We start from the raw sequence: 18,749 nt of genomic DNA, 5'->3' as shown, positions 1-18,749 counted from the left end.
CTCAGTATTTTCTCACTTGCATAATGTTTCGAGGCTTTGCAATTTCAGTAGCTGTAGCTGTTTTTTAACACACTTTACAATAACTGGGGAAGTTGGGCGAGATATTCAACTTAAATACTTTATGGCACTGACTGAACTGCTTCAGTTCTATAGAGTACTGCAAAGTGCCTCATCACTCATCGTGCAAGCGTTTGACATACGTAACTGAAACTTAGAGGATGTAAATTTAAGGAGCAGTTTGGGTCTGCAGGTATGACCCGGAGCAGCAATGTTGACAGATTCTCTGCGCTTTCATCAGCACTTAAAGAAAGCAGTGAGTGACACTAGATTATCTGTCCGTCCTCCCTGTGTGGCCAAAGGGGAAGACGAGCTCCACGCAGACCAGAAAGCTGCATGACAACAGAGGCTGCACAACAAGTGGTGGGGAACAGACGAAGCCCAGCTGAGGTGGAACCTTCAGCTTCTGTGCGCGTGCAATAGAGGCTTTACGAACAAAACAATTAGAACAAATGCCTTCATTTCTCTCCCGCTGTGTTATCACAGAAAGCTTGTTTGCTATTTGCTACGACTGCACTACAGCGAGAGCTGTACGTACAAAAACGACCTGCCTAACATCTTCAAACTCCCCCACTCCTACACAGCCGAGCGGAGAGGACGGAGGATCAGGGAGTGATTGTGATTCTTTCCTAATGTTCTTCATGTTTTACAACTTCACCCAGAGATTCGTGTAAGGACTAACTTTCATCCAAGATTTACAGGAGATACTGGGTCCATCAGTCTCATCCAACAGTCTTACAGTAAATCCTTCTTTATAAAGGTGAAAAAGATAAAAGGATAAAAGGCAGCATAATGTAGTTTTGTGTTATAATGGACTGGTGCAATATAGAGGCCCAGGTTTCCCAGCCTTAGGAAATGCAATTTCTGGAAACTGTTTTCACTGATTAATACACAACAGTCCACTAGGTAGTATTTATGGCAGCAGGATGGTGTAAATGGGGTTAATTCAAAATAGTTGTTTTACAATTTGGCTCACAGCTGTGTTTTAAATAGTTTTTGGAACACAATAGGGTGGTACAGAGAAATAAATCATATCACACTGTGGCAACACAGACAATAATTACTAAAATGATTTATTAATCCTTCCCAAGAATTAATGGACTTTGTTAATATTAAGAAAAAACCCAAAAATGTTTGTTTCAACTTAAAGTAGTCTTACCCATGATGCAAACTGCTGGGTGAGGGACTGTCTGAGGGCGGTGGTGAGGTTATAATACTCTGAACTGTGGTGAACCTGGTGAGCAGCCCAAAGGATGGCCACCTCTAGAGAAAAATCACACACACACAAATACACAAATTAAAACCAAGAGTCCAAGAGTCTAAATCCCACAGGTCATCGCTTCATTCACTCTCACAGAGCAGCCATCGAACTTTCCACACAGCATTCGTGCGTGGGCTTTGAACCCTCACACACATTCAGCTGCCTTGAAATCACCACGACAAGTGATTTATCACAACAATCAAGCCTGCTTCTTCCCCAGGTGAGTAACTGAACACTTTATCCTGCAGAAAGAGCCATTTTGGTCCAGCTCCTGGCCCGCCGCGATGAAAAGGCGAGGCTTGAAGCCCCTCGGTCATTGGGGGAGGATTTCAGGCTATTATGACGGCCGGGGTATTCGGCTGCAGCTGGTTAGCGTCCAGCCTGACGTCCCGGTGCTCCAGTTTGCATTCCTCTGCTGTGTTGTGATACTTGCTACATTAATATCTGTGTTACACTTCATTTTAAGATCCAAAGGGAACACGCTTGTTAAGTTTCACTGGATCTCTGGGCCACTTCCGGACCACCCTGTCTCTTCTGTGCTTTTTGGCACCTCCAGTCCACTTTGGCTTCTGCAGAGAGAACAGTAACCTTCGAATATTACACAACCACAAAGCCCCATATAGACTACGTACAGTTATGTATTCATTATAATAAAGCAGCCCATATTATTGAATGAGCTTTAAGTTTCATGTGGCGGCCGAAATGTGTGATGACATTAGGGATCAATGATGAAACAGCTACATTTTAGATGGAGCATGAATGAATGTGGTCACATGTAGCTGAGAGCCAAAAATGTCATATTTAGAATAATACATGTCCCTGCAAACACACAGAACCTCATTTCTTTCCTTTCGCTTATTTACTTTTCTGACCAACCGTTGGAGGATAACTTTAATTTTCTAAACTAAATGCATTTTCAATAAATCTCCAGCTGGTCAAAAACTGAAAAACAGCGAGAAAAAGCCGCCTTGGTTTTGCCCAAGAGTCACCAGAGTAAAACATGTTTGGTTCGTTCAAAGAGCGAAAAGAATATGTACGAAAAAACCGTGAAAGCTTTTATTTTATTCTATATTATTTTCAAATATCTCCTGTTACACGGTGAACGAATGTTCTTAAGCAGCAGTTGTGCAACATAAATCATCAAGATATAATTAGTGTGTTAATTATGGAGCTTCAGAAATTATAAAGCTACAATCACTCCCCCTGTTTCATAGCTTCATATTCACTTCACAGATTTAAGGTGAACTCAGCTGTTCTGACAATTAAAATTTACATTGTGGCATTTTCACGTGGCACCAGTGCGTGAGAACATATCTTAGATTACTTACTACTATTTTGAGAAAAACATTCAAAAGCCACATCTCTGACTCCTCCCCGCTCACTGTTTAATAAACTTGTGAATTGTATCAAGGCCAGCAATCGTAAAAGCCAACGGGTCGAGGGTGTGCAGCACCTGAACAAACACACCGCTGTGAAGTGAAAGTGAGTGCCGTGTGATTGGATGTGATCGCAATCAGGGAAACTGAGGTGGAATTCCTCGAGCGTTTGGGGGGAAAATCCGAGGAGCCCAGAGTGAAAACTGCAGCTCCCGAGCAATGCGCTTGCACATATAACGGGCTTATTGCTGGATTTCAGCAGGTGTGAGGGTATAAATGCCACAAACAGTGTTAAATCGTGTAATTTGGATGGAGTTGAAATGGAAGCAACAGGGTTGGATTTTATTTCCCACTTTATATGGCCTCTCAATGGAACTGACAGTTTGCACACACGACGTTAGTGGGAGAGAACAGACTGACTGGCTGTGCAGCAGTCAGGAACAAAAATTATGACGTTTCTTCCGCTCTGAAACCACAGGGGGATTAAGAGAGAAACTGTCTTGCTAAGAGACATATTGACAGGATAATCCAGCCTTTGTTTAATTTCAGCAGCCTGAGTCTTTTGCTTTTCTCCTTCTCGCTGGAGTCGTGCCTGGCAGGGTCTCGGACTAAGGCGGTTAAGATTGATGCTCGTTGTCATTGATAGGAAGTAGGAGCTGCTAGGCTTCACTGCAAGCCCATGTCCTCATCTCTGGAATCGACGGGACACTGCATAGTTTGGCAGGGTCTATTCAGGAGGGAAGCCCCGTTAATGGTGAGAACCAATGCCACAGAGTCCACGTTCCCAGAGCAAGCAGAGAAACCTGTGGAAGGCGCTTCCATCTGGCCTCCGGCGAGCCTTAATTCACAATTTCTCAGGAACAACAAGGATGACTGCACACTAATCAGGTGATGGAGAGTTATGATGCTCAATGCAAGTCTCTCCTCGCAGTAAAAATGACAGCATCGCTTATTGTTGTTTACCTAAGGAGTAGCCCTACTTCCTACTTCCTACATGTATCATAGCTGCTGTTCATCAGGAACAAACCGCGATATTAGTATGACGCAAAACCTTTAAAAAAAAAAAGCAGAACCATGGCCAAAGTGTTTCCTTAACTGGCTAAACCAGAGAACATATCTCTGGTTTACCAACCATGCTATAACTGCACGGCCCCATCAATTTCAAATAGGTGGCCAAAACATTAGAAGCACCTCTTCTTATAAACTCCAGTATGACCCCACTACCCAGTTTGACCTCAATAATAAACACATAGTAGAATTATCACTTTTCAGAAATTATAACCTAGTAAAAGTAGAATTCATGACACAGCCACTGTACTAATTGGATTGCATTAAATTGCACACATGAACTTAACCAGCACACACAAAATAAGCCTCGCTGTACTGAAAAAACATAAGAAAAAGAACTGGCAACCAAGTGATGTAATGCAGAAACAAACAATTTTAACTGTTGAATTATACCCTGACATATAATCAAGGCCTTTTAAGTCATCATCAGTCATGTTACGTGAGCGAGTTACACTTTAACAGAGCCTGTTTACATCCACCTCAACCCCGTCAGGAGAAGTGCTTACATAAGCAGAGTCATATAAACGCAAAAACCAAAGTCCTGTTGGGCTCCATAAATTCAGGTCCAGCAGGGACCTGCAGTAAGTGGCAATTGTCAAACTACACCTTGAATAACGCAGCTATAAAAAGAAAGTATGACTAGACAAAAGAAAAATAATCAGCCTAGAAGTAGATCTAAATCGACCGTTTTTAGAGACTCTAACCTTATAAAATGCTTTTTAGGGTTACATCAATCAGCAGCTTAAATCATCACCCTCAGCGACAAACTCCTGGCACCAGCAAGCAGCGTCCTTCATGTGCAGCCCACTGAGTGGTGGGCTGCCCTGTCACTCACAGGGGTAATGGGCTGTGAACAGCCCTCCAGTGTTTGGATTGGAGGGCTCTTGGATGGAGTGCCAACCCAAACAGCGAGCGCCGGACTCAGCGGTACGGTCGTCCAACTCCTCTCCACCGCCGCCATACTTCATGCTGTCCGCACTGCTCACTCACACACACTAAACTAAACACACTAACGCTGGTCAGGCCCACTTACAGCTCTAAGACAGGGTGTAAAACTAGGTACAGAAGGTGATGGTTGGGGTATAATGTCCTTTCACTCATACTACTACTGTGTTGCAAACGGTTGTCAAAAATGTTTTTGGATTTGACGCGATAAGAAACCAAGGTCAGAAAAGAGAGAAAAGCTCCTATGAAATGCACAAGAAATAAGCAAACTGAGCATGAGCAGCAATTCTGGCTGAACAAACAAAATTAATATTACAAATGACAAATATTAAAATTCTGAGAAAGTGGACAAGGCACATGTTGTGGTGAAACTTCAGTTCAAATGGACCAAAGAAACAAGCACATCGCCTGAAGATGTCGCTTTTATTCTCATGGGCATATTTTTAACCAATGTATCATCCATAATTCTACTATTACACAAAGTGCAGTGCCATGATGTCTCTCTGCAAAACTCATATCACGACATTTACAACAGTTTGATAGGTTAATTTTACATATTTAAGGGTTACTGTGATTTTTATTTATTTTTACAACCAGTCTGTTGTGTTTCTCACCCTAAACGACTTTCTAACTGCAGTCCTACTTTGAACAACTCACATGGGAGGACTTACTTATCATATTCATCTTTCACATTCACACTTCATGCCTCCAGTCGGTTGGGGGGGTTTAGTCTGCAGCAGCATCACCAGTGGAAATCTCATCTGTCAGCAGTGTTGACAGAGGGAAGTCTGTCACACGAGGGCAGCAGACAGCCGGACTGAAGCCTCTGCTGAGCTCAGTGACCCTCTCGATGATCATAACACGCTCTTCTTTTCTACACTTTGTTTCAACGCTGCACATACGGACCCTGTGGACATTATCCCCTTTGTGATGCTCGCTCAGGTCGCTCCCTCCTTCTCTCAGCAGTCTCCATCTTTTTCGTCGCACACACACACACAAACAGCAGACGAAGACTGAGAGCACAGTGCCCTATAGATGTTATCTCTGCCTCCCACGGGGCCTTTCATTTGCTCTAGTCTGTTGCTGTGAGCAAGACCCCCACATCCTGACCAAACCATACAAGCAGGACCAGCAAACCGAGCAGGGGCCCGGATTCTTTTGTCAGCCCTGCAACCTGCACCGGGCCAGGAACTTGCCATCAGAGTAAAGATTTATGGAGCCCCAGCCACCCGGGGACAGGTTAACCCCGACTAGCCCCCTCCACCCTGCCACACATTCAGGAGGAACTCCTCTTTAAACAATAACATCCACATCAGCCACAGCTCCCTGGGGACGGAGGACAGCGAAGGGGGGGCGCAGAGGAGTGCTGAGCACATCTGTTTGTCTTAACAACTGCTGCTGTCTGCAGGGCTGAAGCGGAGGTAGGGGTGAGGACACACCAGCTCACAGATACAGATGGTGGAGCTAAAGCAGCTAAAGCTAATTTGTTGATTAGTGAAAATACTGTATGTCGAGCCAACTAGCAAACTATACTTAAGAGATTAGACATGTCACATTATAGCCTTTATTCAAAGCTACAGCAGTATTAAAACCACAGTGGCAGCACTCTTGCCTCACACCAAGAAGGTCCTGGGTTCAATCCCAGACCAGACAGGGCCTTTCTGTGTGGACTTTGCATGTTCTCCCTGTGTTTGTGTAGGTTTCCTCTGGGTGCTCTGGCTTCCCCTACCGCTAAAAACACGTGTGTTAGGGGATGGGTCAGGTCGGCGGCCCATAGTGGTGAGGCGCTCAATCGCAGTGGCTCAGGACTAACCCTCCATCGGATGCAATTTTGTTGTACACCTTGCATTAAAAACAACTTTAAAATCTATGCACGCAGGGCTGCTTCTCACTCCAAAACATTTATAATATCTCTGCAGCGCTGCCGCTTTTGTTTTGTGCATTTGCGTTAGTGCACCGCTCCACAGTAGGATAAATTACGGAGCGTCTTTCTTCTACAAACAGCCAGTTGCATATTGTAGCTTTGTGACAGCTTCTACAGGATGTTCTGCACAGTCAGCTCATACTGCAGTAAATGCTTGGGCGGCTGTCCAGGTGAGATGCAAAGGTATAAGGACGCCTTCTGTGAAGGGAGCGATAGTTTAAAACAATCAAAACAGTGTCCTGGCTATTCGTTGCTGCCTAGAAAACAGCACATATTCCTCATCTAAAGAATATGTGCTGTAACTAAAATCCAACATCACGTCCAACTTTTCAACAATCACACCACCAATGTTTGACCAAATCAAACTGTATTTTTTTTTTTCCCCATAACAAAAAGCCAGTGGAGATGGACGCCTCACTGTTCTGTTACGATATCATTTCACAGTTGATGCTCAGATGTTTCGGAGCTATAAGCGTAACACAGCAGCAGCAGTTCCTGTGCTGAGACAACTGCAGCCTGACTCCCTTACCTCACATATAATCAGAGCACAGACAGCTGACTGGCTGATTAATGGCTTCAGCCTGGCTGGCATGCCCGGATATAGTTGCTGCCCGAGAGCAGAGCTGCTATTAGTGGCGCTTGCGATATGAGGTTAGAATAAACAGAATCAACAGGCCTGTCAACAACGCAGCCCCATCCGAAGCAAGGGGGCCTCCTGCTCATCCAAAACCATCTGGTTTCAGGCTGGTTGAGAATACAGGAATTCTGAAAATATATAGTCTGACAGTGAAAGGGAACACGAAGGGAAAATAGCAGAAAAATGTAGGTAAAATTGCAGTTTGTTTTCTTTGTTTATCAGTCAGCAGACTTTCTAACCTGTGTGTATAAAAATTACTTTGATGGCTGTTAAACATCTAACCAGCAGGTTATGCATTAACAAGAGATGTTTTTCACATATTAGAGGAGTTACACTTCCTAGCAATATGCCTGGAACTGAAAAGCTGCACATTTGCTTGCTGAAGTGCAAAATGCAACTAGAAGAAATGAAATTAGAACAGATAGTTGTGAAAGTTGTGAAAGGGTTTAAGCAAATCAAGATTTAAGACAAAGAAGCACTTACTATGAGTCTGTGTGTGCACAAAGGTCATTCAAGTGTTTGAAATTCCAGATTTACCTCAGCTTTAACCACGGCTGGTGTTTGTCTGCACAGATTTAGACCAAATGCCAAGCAAAGGCCACAAAGACTAGTCCCAGGCTTTTGCTAATATTTCTGTGAATGGAGAATCCTGAAATCCACCCCGGCCTCTATGCCTTCAGACTGCTGTACCTCACTTTCCTTTCAATCTGTTGCTATCTCCAAGATCACAGTGTCTGGAAAGAGGCAAAGCCAAGCAGTAATGTCTCCTCAGTAAAGATGGCATCAGTGCAGACTGCCTTTCAAAGTACTTTCCACTTAATTATCTTCAAGCTGCCCTTTCATGTGGAAGTCTCCAGAAGGAAACTATGAAAAAAATGGCCATAAAACTGGTCAAACTGAAAGCGATATTATGCACCATGGCTAATAAGGGTTCATATTTCCCAGCAGAGGACGTCACGTTTGCTTCTTTTTACAGTTTTCTATTGTAATCTCCTCCTAATTGTGCATTATTAAGATTTATAGCTCACATGTCTTGACACAATAGGATTATAGATGCAGAGTTCTTGCTGTTTCCATTCAAAAACCAGTCAGGCTGTAAAACTTCTTTGAGCAATAAAACGAGACATGGTTATATGACAACATGACACTCATTAAACTGCTGCAAAATACTTTCTAGCTACATCCTACATCGGTCTCATTGGTCTGCGATTCATTATAAGCAACGTCCATCCCTCATGTTGGAATATTTTGGTTGAATCCTGCTTTGGAACAAGATGGAGGTCAAACTCTGGTTGACCAAGATGACCTCGGCTGACCAGATGAGGAGCGAGGACCATGCTGGCTCTGTCCTGCGGTTGGACAGAGCCACTTCCCTTTGGTAACAAGGGGAAAAGCTTATATATCCTGAGCGAGTGCTGCGGGCGCTCAGCACCAGACAATTATCCAGGACCCCACAATGTTCCATAATAACAATGCCAGCATGCTGGAAGAAGAGGAAATGAAGCTAAGTGGAAAGTTTTTCCCTCTTTTTTTTTGAGAAAAAAAATAAAAATTCTGCAGTTTAAAAAAAAAAAATCCAACCAAATAAACCAAGACATGTGATAGTGTAGGCCTCATTCTTCTGCATCGTGCAATGAGGCCAATGGCAAGAGCATACTCTTCACTAAATCCAGTTTTAGGTTTACTGAATATCATTCAGTGGACAGATTTGCATGATAATTCTAAAAATAAGGTCATTGACGCTCAAAACAACAGTGCATCCTGCTTAACGTGGTTTCCAGAATTTGCAAAACCTGAGTCTGGAGTTTTGTTGGCATGATTCACCTCCCCTTGAAAAAGGACAGACAGATAAAACCGGTCCACTCTAGTTTGCTGCACAGCTTCTCCAAGTAAAGTATTGGGTCTGTTTTACTTTGGGATAAACTTAAAAGAATTAAAGTACTTTTCCTGGTGGGGAAATTCAGGACACGCTTATGATGCTGTGCCTGCCATGCAATACCAACAAAACCCCCTATTAATGCCCATATAGGTCTTGCGTCCCTCCCATGTGATCAGTAGGACAGTTTTCTGAAATAGCACCCTCATGTAGCCACCAAAATGGCAGCTACTGCCTGTTTTATAGAGCCAAAATAGCAGCTAGTTTCACAATACATTTTTCCAAAACACTAAAAAGAGTTTGGATTATGATTGTGCAAACAGAGGTTTGGTTAGGATTAGGTGCTTTTGCATCAATTCACTGATTGGTACGACAATCACTTTAGATTAGCACTTTCAGTAAAGTTGTCCTGACAGAATAAGATTAGAGATCTTCAGGCTGCACCCAAAGAGTTTTAAATCTCACCTTTGATTTACCTGCACTGCAGCTTATATTCAGTTCACTTTCAGGCAAACTTTGGATTTAAATATTTTTTAAAGTTGTAGTGGTTCACTGACTGTGTGCCTGGGGGCCAGTCAGACACATTTTGAATTCCTATTTTTCCCCAGTCAAGCCCTACAAAGCAACTTGCCAGCAAAACACAAGCCGTTGTACATAGAATCTAATATGCAGGGCATCAACAAAAAATATGGAAAAAATAAGATCTTTACAAGTTTAAACCCTTTCCACCCCCGAGTCAGTCTTTCAGTTTTGATTTACATGATTTCTTTCATCGCTACTCGATTGTCAGATTCGTTTCGACCCAGGTAGGGATAGTAAATCTGGCTCACACAATTATTCTCAGTGACGCTCTTGTTTCTAAACCAGCTCCGGAGTTACACCTGGGTTTCCGGCCAGTCAGGTCACAACACGTCCTCCGGGGAAAAAGGCTGGAACAGTCATGTGATGATGAGTCAATGAAGTGGGGGTTGACATAATGTAGAAAGGTCGGGTTGTCAGGATGGATTGCATGTGATGTGTGTTGGTGGGGCGTGTTGGTTAAAGGCTAAAGGCTGCTTTTTTATCAGATGTTTGGTTTCATAATGCTACAGGAAGGTAAATGATCTGCACCTATAGAGCGCTTTCCTACCTACAAACAATTTTTACAATGTTGCTTCTCACACACACACACACACACACACACACACACACACACACACACACACACACACACACACACACACTAGTGACGGCAGAGCTGCCATGCAAGGCATCAGCCTGACCCACTTGGAGTCACCTGAGGCTCAAAGACCCTTCCACATCGCGGTTCGATTCCCAGCTACTGTTACAAGAGTAGCTTAGTGGATAAGTGCTCGGCCTCTACCTCCTATTCATGCTCAAAGTTAGGAATCTTGTCAATCAGTCCACTGATGGAATCCACTCTGTGTTAGTACGGGTTAAATAACAACAACAATGCCTAACATGCTTTCTGCGATGGGGGGTGGGGGCTAGAAATACTGTCAATGATAGAGGTAAAGCAGTGCAGTAGTATAAAAATGACCTCCTGTGTGCGTATCTGTGAAACTTTCTGAGGCGATGTTCTTAGTCACCACAAAATGATGTCGGGCAGCTCCTGGCGAGCTGCAGCCGATGAGTTAAAAACACAGCTTCAGCTCAGGCCGACATCAACACAGCAGCGGCGGTGGGCTTCCGTCCAAAACTATGCGGACTAGACGACGGGCAGCTTCATGTGCCACTGACACAAATAAACAGCAGTGCGGGCCACAAATAAATACCTCTCTTCCGGTGCACTGTGTGGCAGCTCGGCATCTGGCACGTGCATCAGTGAGCCAAACCATGGAAAGAGTCGTCGCTTTTTTTCTTTACATATGTCGAGCCACTACTGCAGAAATACTGTATCCGGAATATGTTTTTGATTTCAGTTTTTTTATAGTGACGCTGCAGGACATTGCTGCTTCAGAGCCATGACTATATACAGCCTGTTTCTGTGACAGCTCCGGGCTAAGACCACAGTCCTCTGGAGACCTCAGCCTCTCACATCTGCACAGCTCTAAACCAGCTGGACGTAACTCAAAAATAATTGCTTCCTCCACAACGTCCAGGAAAGCATGATGTGTGTACTATCTTCGGGACTCCTCCCTGCACGGATGGCAACTAAATCAACATTTTTCAACCATTTATCATCAGCTCGCTTTGTAGTTTTCTTTGTTAGTACTGTCCGAGGGACACATGAAAGAGGAGGACAGTGTGGTGCTGGGAGGTAGTGGATTGTAACAGCATAGCAAGCTAACATTTAATCTACTTTGCGAGGAGGTGCATTCTTGTTTCAGTGCAATGCACAGTGCAGTTAGTGCCTAACAGCAAAATAACAACTGTACAAAATAAATGTGTAAAAACTATGTAAAGGTTGCAATCAGCAATAAAAAATGTGTGAGTGTGTGAGTGTCTTGTGTTGGTACCGTGGGCAAAGCGGTGGACCCAGTAGTAGCCCAAGTCCACCCCGAGGAGGGTGAACCACCAGGTCCAGGCGGAGTCCCAAGGCAGCTCCACCAGGCGGTACCGGTCCCACACATACATGTAGGCAGACAGCTCACAGCCTCTCATCAACAAGCTGAGGGACAACCAGAGACCTACGTCAGTTTACAGTGTGCTCATCTACGTCCAACATTCATTTCAGTTCTGTTCTGAATGGGGTTTTCTGGTCGCCCTGTGCTGCACATTGTCACAAAATATTTTACTTTAGCAATGGGCATCTAATTCTCCAAACACCACGGAAGCTGAATTTAGGTACAGTAAGACCAAACCCTCACATAAAATCCACCAGTCTACCAGCAGCATTCAGGGCCGTTCACTGTATCCTATGTGGAACTTTTACTGCGTTTTCACACCAAACTTGTTTGGTCCTGAACTTTCTGACTTTTCAGTTTGGTCCGAATCATAATAACAGATGGAAAGATGCCATGGACCACAGTCTGGACCAGACAACCAGAATTTGATCCAACCAAAAGAGGTGGTCTCAGTCCGGATGAAACCCAGCCATAGTTTGGTCAATGTCGAGTGTGAAAACACTTTTTGGGTGGTTTCGACCTTTAGAGCAAGTAGGAGAAAAAGAACTGTAATAAAGATGTCCGAGATTTTGGAAGAAAAAGCCCACGTAGGTGATGATGATAACTGCAAACGAATGTATACAATAGAACAAAAACTAGAGCTTTGGCTCACTCCTTGGATTTTTACCCTCAATCATGGTTCAGTTCACAGTGGATTGCACAAATGTGGTGCTTAGACAAAAGAAATGTGTTTGCATCTTTTGTACAAAGGTCTTATTTTAACTGTATTACTATAGAGGTCAGATTGTTTTTGTTAATTTTCTTACTATAGTAATAAAACAGATTTTTTTTTTTTGTCATTCTGTCACATCACTGACTGCACCGTGTAAAACACTCACTGTGGGAGTCTGGAGATCATCCCAGCAGATATGGAGGTGAGTCCATCGCTGACGGTGACCACTGGGGCTCCAGTCTTCAGCACACCCACCACCAACTCCAGCAGCATCAGCCCTATAAAGACAGGAGAGGCCTACACACACACACACACACACACACACACACACACACACACACACAATCATGATTCAGCACTGCCACAAACTGTGAAAACAAGCCTGCTTTTCAAGTCCACTGTTGTTTTTACCAGCTGTATAGAGCTTGAGTATTTCCTTTGGCAGATGAGCTCAAAGCTCGCAGGACTTTCATGTTTTGTGATCCGTGATGTTTGTTTCACTGTGTGAGGCTGGAGCAGCGGGTCTAACACCACAATGTATTGGCAGAGGGGACATCACAAACATTTGTCTCAGAAGAACTGCTCCGGAGCAACAAACCACCGCACATTCTCATTTTTGGTGATGTCAGGTGGAAGCCAAGCAAAACAAAACAAAGGGCAGGAGATGTCAAACTGTGAAACAGGAACTGATCAAATGCAGCCAAACAGAGTAATGTTATGTTCGTTGACATGTTGTCTTTAAGGCTCAATCACACTTTCTGCGTCTGCCTGTTTGTATCTATGACTTGTATTACGTCCCACTGTCTACGGACGATCGAGTGCAGCCCAAAAATGTATTTCTGCACGGACTGTCCTCGGTTTACTTCTTTCCTATATCCTTGACACCCTTCAGCGTAAACACACAGTTTTAAATTCATTCACTTTTTCGCGTTAAGTCGAAATACGACGTCTCGCACTTCTTCTCGCCGTTACTGTCCGTAGCTGCCATCATGTTTTGTATTGTTCATGTGTGACATTTTCCCAAACTGTAGTAAGAATAGAAATGTCCATTTTTTTGGCTATATTTTACACAGAGGTTCCACGTGATCTATTTTATGTATTTTTCCATAGTGTAAATTCCTATTTGAAGCAAATGTACCCATATGCAGAAGAACGCATAGCTGACTTTTAAATGCAAGAACCAGACATTTTTCTAACAGAGCTGCTAATGTTTTGCACTGCTGATTCAGTCAGGAGGGTTTAAAGACCATCCGAGTGTTGGAAGTGCTCCAAGTTTCAGTTATCTCATGTTGTCTACGCAGAAAAACAACTGGGGCCTCACTGCTGCAACCATATTCTACAACAACTATGAAACTCTGTATGTGAAAATGTGAAGTCTCAAATTATCATTTTTTTCCCCCCTGTCTTATTAACACGTGCTGTGGAACTAAAGCTAAATAATGTATGGTCCACACAAGTGGGGTTTTTTTTTTTCCCAAAAGTTCTTCATTTCAATTAACAGCTGCTTTTTGCACAAGCTGCCACATTTAACAGAAGCACCGAAATGTTGAATGTTAAAATTCTTCCTTCCAAAAGCTGCAAAGATTAAAGGGCAACTGGTAACAAGTTGTGACAAACCAAACGGTGAACGCTGATCCGTCCGTGACAGGCCTCTCTTTGTGACTGTGCTGGGAACGTGTAACGACCTCTTAATAGGTCTGTCAAACGTGGAACAAATTAGTGAGGGACAGGGTCAACAAACAGGCCACGACCGAGACTTCACCAGAGTGTCAGCCCCGCTGGTTAGCTTCATCCTGAAGACACTCAATGACCGAGTGACAGAACCGGGACACATGGCCCCACCAAGAGCGTGGAATGAAGGGCGCGACGAGACCACAGAGGAGCACATCTGCAGGTGGGAAGGGTGTGTGTGTGTGTGTGTGTGTGTTGGATGGGAGTGAGAGTGAGTGTGCATTCGAGTACGTGCATATGCACATGAGAAAGCTTCCATTTCAACACGCGGGTGTGTGATGTGTGCGAGTGTGTGTGTGCACATCCAGAGGCGAGAGCACCACCAGGGACCTGCGATCACACGCAACGCTCCAACATCTGGCAGCAAACTGGAAAGCTGCAGCTAACAAATGGGCTCGCAGCGCAGGCAGGCCTCCTCCAAACCCGCTGAGAGCGAGAGCTTATCATTCTGGACGTCAGCCTAAAACCATCTGTCCTTTCCCCCCTTCCCTCCCTACAGTCTAGCAGATAGTTTTACCTCTCCCGCCTTGCATTTCTGACAACTCAGGACAAAATTATTCAGCAGGGTAAACTGACTCTCATGCTGTGCAAAAAAACTTGTGCTTGTGTTTGTTTATGCCTTTTTATTATATGCATCACTCTAAAATCCACAACTATCAAATTCGCATGGGCCGAAAACATCTTTCCTGTATTTTTAGGTTTTCACATAAGTTAGCTGTGCATCAAATAGTCTTATTTCCTTCTGAATTCAAACCTACATAGAGCATGACATTTGTGGACCAGATGTCTGTATTTTTATAAGGTCACGGATGACTGATGTTGGCTGAAAACGGACAGTACACTTTTAATGCTGCTGACCGAGAGATATTCTGTGTGCGTCCAATTCATTGAATAGCTGAGATCTGGCAACATCCCACAAACCCATAATGCCAAACAACTCCAAAATTAGAAGATTGTGTTTTGTTTTTTAAGTCGGGCCTGTTGGGATCAGAGAAACGCCGTTTGTGCAGAATAATTAATGACACATCACAAACTGTAAACGGTGTTGAGTTGCTCACACACGCCCCTGAAAAAACTTTTACCACCATCAAGCCCTGCAGCAATAACAAATTTGTTTAATCAAGTTTTGTAGGGGATTATTAGGACTCCTGCTGCGAGGGTAATTGTTCTCCTCCCCCGATGTTCCCCATAAAACCTCGTGACAGACGTGCTCTTAAACCTGCACCAGACATTTGCCATAATAAAAGGCAAACGAGACACTGTAAACCAGCGTTAGCAGATCCCGCAAACAAAATAATCGTACGAAACCTGCAGAATGATCTTATTTTGAGCAAAACTGTCGTCCAGACTGAAACGCGACTTTTATTGTCACAAAAGGGCTGGAAGGTCTGTCCTGCAGCTCACATAAGCCTGACTGCAGGCTGCTACAGGATGCACATCTCGGTGTCTAAATGGGCTGTTGATCAGTATTACTTGAATCATGGACCCAAATGGAACAAACCTTGAGCAAATTCAAACGATGGTCTGACCACAAATGACCTGTAACAGCCAGTTTATAAGAGGCAGTGAGTGGCGACAGTGTCAGCAGAGATTTGATGTGTTCATTGTCAGATCCTAGGTCAGTTTTCAGTAACAAATTGCTGACATGGTTAGAATACAATAACTGACCAGGCTGGTCCCAAATCAGCTATACACTGTTTCACTCAGATGGAAAACAGACCCTTAATAAGTTGAAATTCTACAGTTTACTTATAGCAATTTCTTTTAATATTGGTATGTGGTTTGGATTTGCAAATGTGATTTAATAAATAAATAATCTGGTTTCTTATTAAGATCTGTCCTATAAAATGGAAAAACATTACAAAAATCTTTGTTAGAATTTCCCACAGCCCATTACAGAAATGTGCCACCATAAAAGAAATGTATTAAATTCTTTTTTTTTTTTTTTTTTACCCAACATTCCACGAAGTAAAGTCTGAATTTTGAGTTGAAAGTAATTTTTGAGTACATTTTGAGTTTTAAGTTTTGAACAGAATTCTGGGTAAAAAAAATATCAGAATTCTGAGTTTAAAGTAAGACATTTCATTTTTGTAACAGAATTCTGGGTAAAAAAAAAAAGTCTTCTAAAAGAGTTTATAGTCAGTTCTTAGTAAGATATTGAAAGTCAAAATTGATTTTTTTTTTTAATGGTGGCCTCAATCCCCTAAACCAGTACTGCCCAACTCGATGTCCCTTTTCTTTTTTGTCCGTCCGGACATTTGATAAGCTCATACTTATTCCCAACCCTTATGGCCATGTACAGCACAGTGCTGCTAAGCTTCTCTACTAAATTAAGTTATTAATATATTTATAATTAAGTCTTATACTTTGACTATTTCAATTCAACTTCACACAAGTGAGGAGTGATAATTGGAAAATATTGTTTATATTATCCATGGCAGTTTTTTTATTATTATTTTGAAATGTTATTTTAGATTTAGAAAGTCAATTATCATTCAAATATAATATATCGTAAGGTAAAAAAATTTATTTTTTTTTTAGCCTGACAGCGCTTCATCCAGGTTAATTTCGGGCTCCTCTGCTGTGATGTTCAGTTTAATGTCATGTATATGAAGCAAAGAAAAAAACGTGGCCGCCTCACAATTTCAGGACGAGTAAAATGTTGTTTTGTTGTTAAACTCGTTTCTAATAAAATGACCAAAAAACAAAATCGTCTTTTTCTTTATTTCCTATTAGTAACTGGCCCCACGATGTAACTTGTTAAGATAAGATTCATTCTGATTCAGTCCTCACAGCTGAACGTGCCGTTAGTTTACTTTCACTTTCTTGCTCGTTAATTAGCTGCGGGTGAAACTACAGTGACTAAGTACTTTTCCCGTAGTTCTTCCGTGAAGTTAACGTGCAGGTAGCAGGTGGTGAGCTCGAGGCAGGACCCACCTGCTGCACGTACTGAGGAACTTCCTCCACGGTCTGAAACGAAGACTCGTTCGGTGTGAGCATTAGGAACATCGCCCGGACCCCCGTCCACACCGAAATGGGCTCTGCGGATTCAGCCATCGCTCCCCGCTGCGCTCCAGGTGGCTTCTTATTACCTGTGCAGGTGTTGCACTGTGGGCTGACGACTGGCAAACTTAAGCCCCCTGCCGCTCCGCTGCCAGCTTTGTTCTCCTCTGCCTCAACTTAAAGTAGGTCAGTTGCGAAACGCGGGCAGCTGAGAAGCGAAGTGCGCGCGCACAGGAAACCGAGTCCGGCGCACGTTAAAGCTGCAGCGGGACTCATTTACCGCGCGCATTGATCCACGTCGGCCGCTCGGTTTCTTCGAGGTCAGCGTACCTTTGGTCTCACAGTTCGCGAATGTCCCGCTCCGTGTGGCTTTATCTCGCGAGAGTTTGTTATGAGTTGGGTAGTTGTGTTGCAGCTGGGGTGTGTTCAACATGTAGTCATGAGCAGAAACTGTGGCTCGTTTTGAAACATGATCGAGTATCAAAAGTATAAAATTTTGAACAGGGCCGTAGCCAGGATTTTAGTAAACCCTAGTTTAAATAATTACACAAAATATTCAAAATTCTACTACATATATAAGGCCAGAATAAACGCCCCCCCCCCCCATTTATTATTATTTATAATCACTCTCTGTCCTTTTATTTCTCATTGTCGTTTTTGTGTATTAGTGTCAGTTTTTACTTAATAGAACTAATCCAGCTTCCCTTTATATATATATTTATTAAATGTATACAGGACCTTGAGTAGGCATCAGGATATTGCTGTGACGTCTTAGTGTCACAGCAACACAACACAGTTATTCATGTGGAAGTTTCAGGTTTTATTTGTGTGAAGTGGTTGGTTTTTTCTTCAGTGGTGAAAAATAAATTAGATGCACTACTGATACATCTGCTACAGCTTTGAGACACAGTAGTTGTTCCTGTAGACTTTTTTTTATTTTTTATTTTTTTTACATAAAATTAGGCCAAAACTTTTTACTTGAAAGTTTATAGATCCAGACTAAACATGTAATCCCTGTAATACCACATATTACAGGGATTACATGTTAGTTGCTTTGTGTCGTTGTATCAAAGCTGTATCTTTGACATGCTTGCGGCTGTGTGTGGTTGCAGGTAAAGGGGGGGTTGGTTCTGTGTTACTTCCTCTTTCCGTTATCAATGGGCGATCAAACCAATTTATACTGCACATTCATGCTGGGATTCTTGTTGAGCTCTTGTACCGAGTTTAAAGCCCATAGCTGTATGTGTACTGTACATACACATTACAGAGTGTATGTTCCAGCTCCAGCCTGACCAGATATAAAGCGGCTATGAGGTCGGGCCGTGACAATGATCCGATCGTCGGCTAAACGTCAGGCCATCGCTGAGTGTTTGCCACACTAGTTGGTGCGGTGTGTCCTGCACTGCTGGCCCACAGTTCACGGGTGGCCCACTCCAGTCCTGAAAAGCAGCAGCTGTTCTTCCTTATCCCTGGATAACCAACTCAACTTCCAGAGCTTCCACTTCTGATTGACCGAATCGCCAGTTTGTAGTTGGGAAACAAGCAGGGCTGTGGCTCACAAGGGCTGGAGTCAGCACAATTTCCACAATTTG

The 18,749-nt window shown here is 43.2% G+C and overlaps 1 protein-coding gene across 2 annotated transcripts in view; it reads right to left on the bottom strand.

The window, feature by feature from the left end:
* Positions 1-17,506, bottom strand: part of agmo (alkylglycerol monooxygenase) — a 44,710-nt gene extending 27,204 nt beyond the window's left edge. The window contains exons 1-4 of one of the 2 annotated variants that reach the window (XM_067511349.1): positions 17,092-17,506; positions 12,590-12,720; positions 11,604-11,755; positions 1,217-1,320 (exon numbers count right to left, since the gene is read on the bottom strand). In XM_067511349.1, the coding sequence (XP_067367450.1) occupies positions 1,217-1,320; positions 11,604-11,755; positions 12,590-12,720; positions 17,092-17,211 (507 nt within the window). In that variant the 5' untranslated portion in view covers positions 17,212-17,506. Of the gene's footprint in view, positions 1-1,216; positions 1,321-11,603; positions 11,756-12,589; positions 12,721-12,834; positions 14,614-17,091 lie in introns of those variants that run through there. The other variant, XM_067511350.1, reaches the window with a different exon arrangement.
* Between the last annotated feature and the right edge of the window lie 1,243 nt (positions 17,507-18,749).

The sequence above is a fragment of the Channa argus genome, chromosome 7, assembly GCF_033026475.1.
Source record: "Channa argus isolate prfri chromosome 7, Channa argus male v1.0, whole genome shotgun sequence".
Taxonomy (NCBI): domain Eukaryota; kingdom Metazoa; phylum Chordata; class Actinopteri; order Anabantiformes; family Channidae; genus Channa; species Channa argus.
This window is presented reverse-complemented; position numbering and strand designations above follow the sequence as displayed.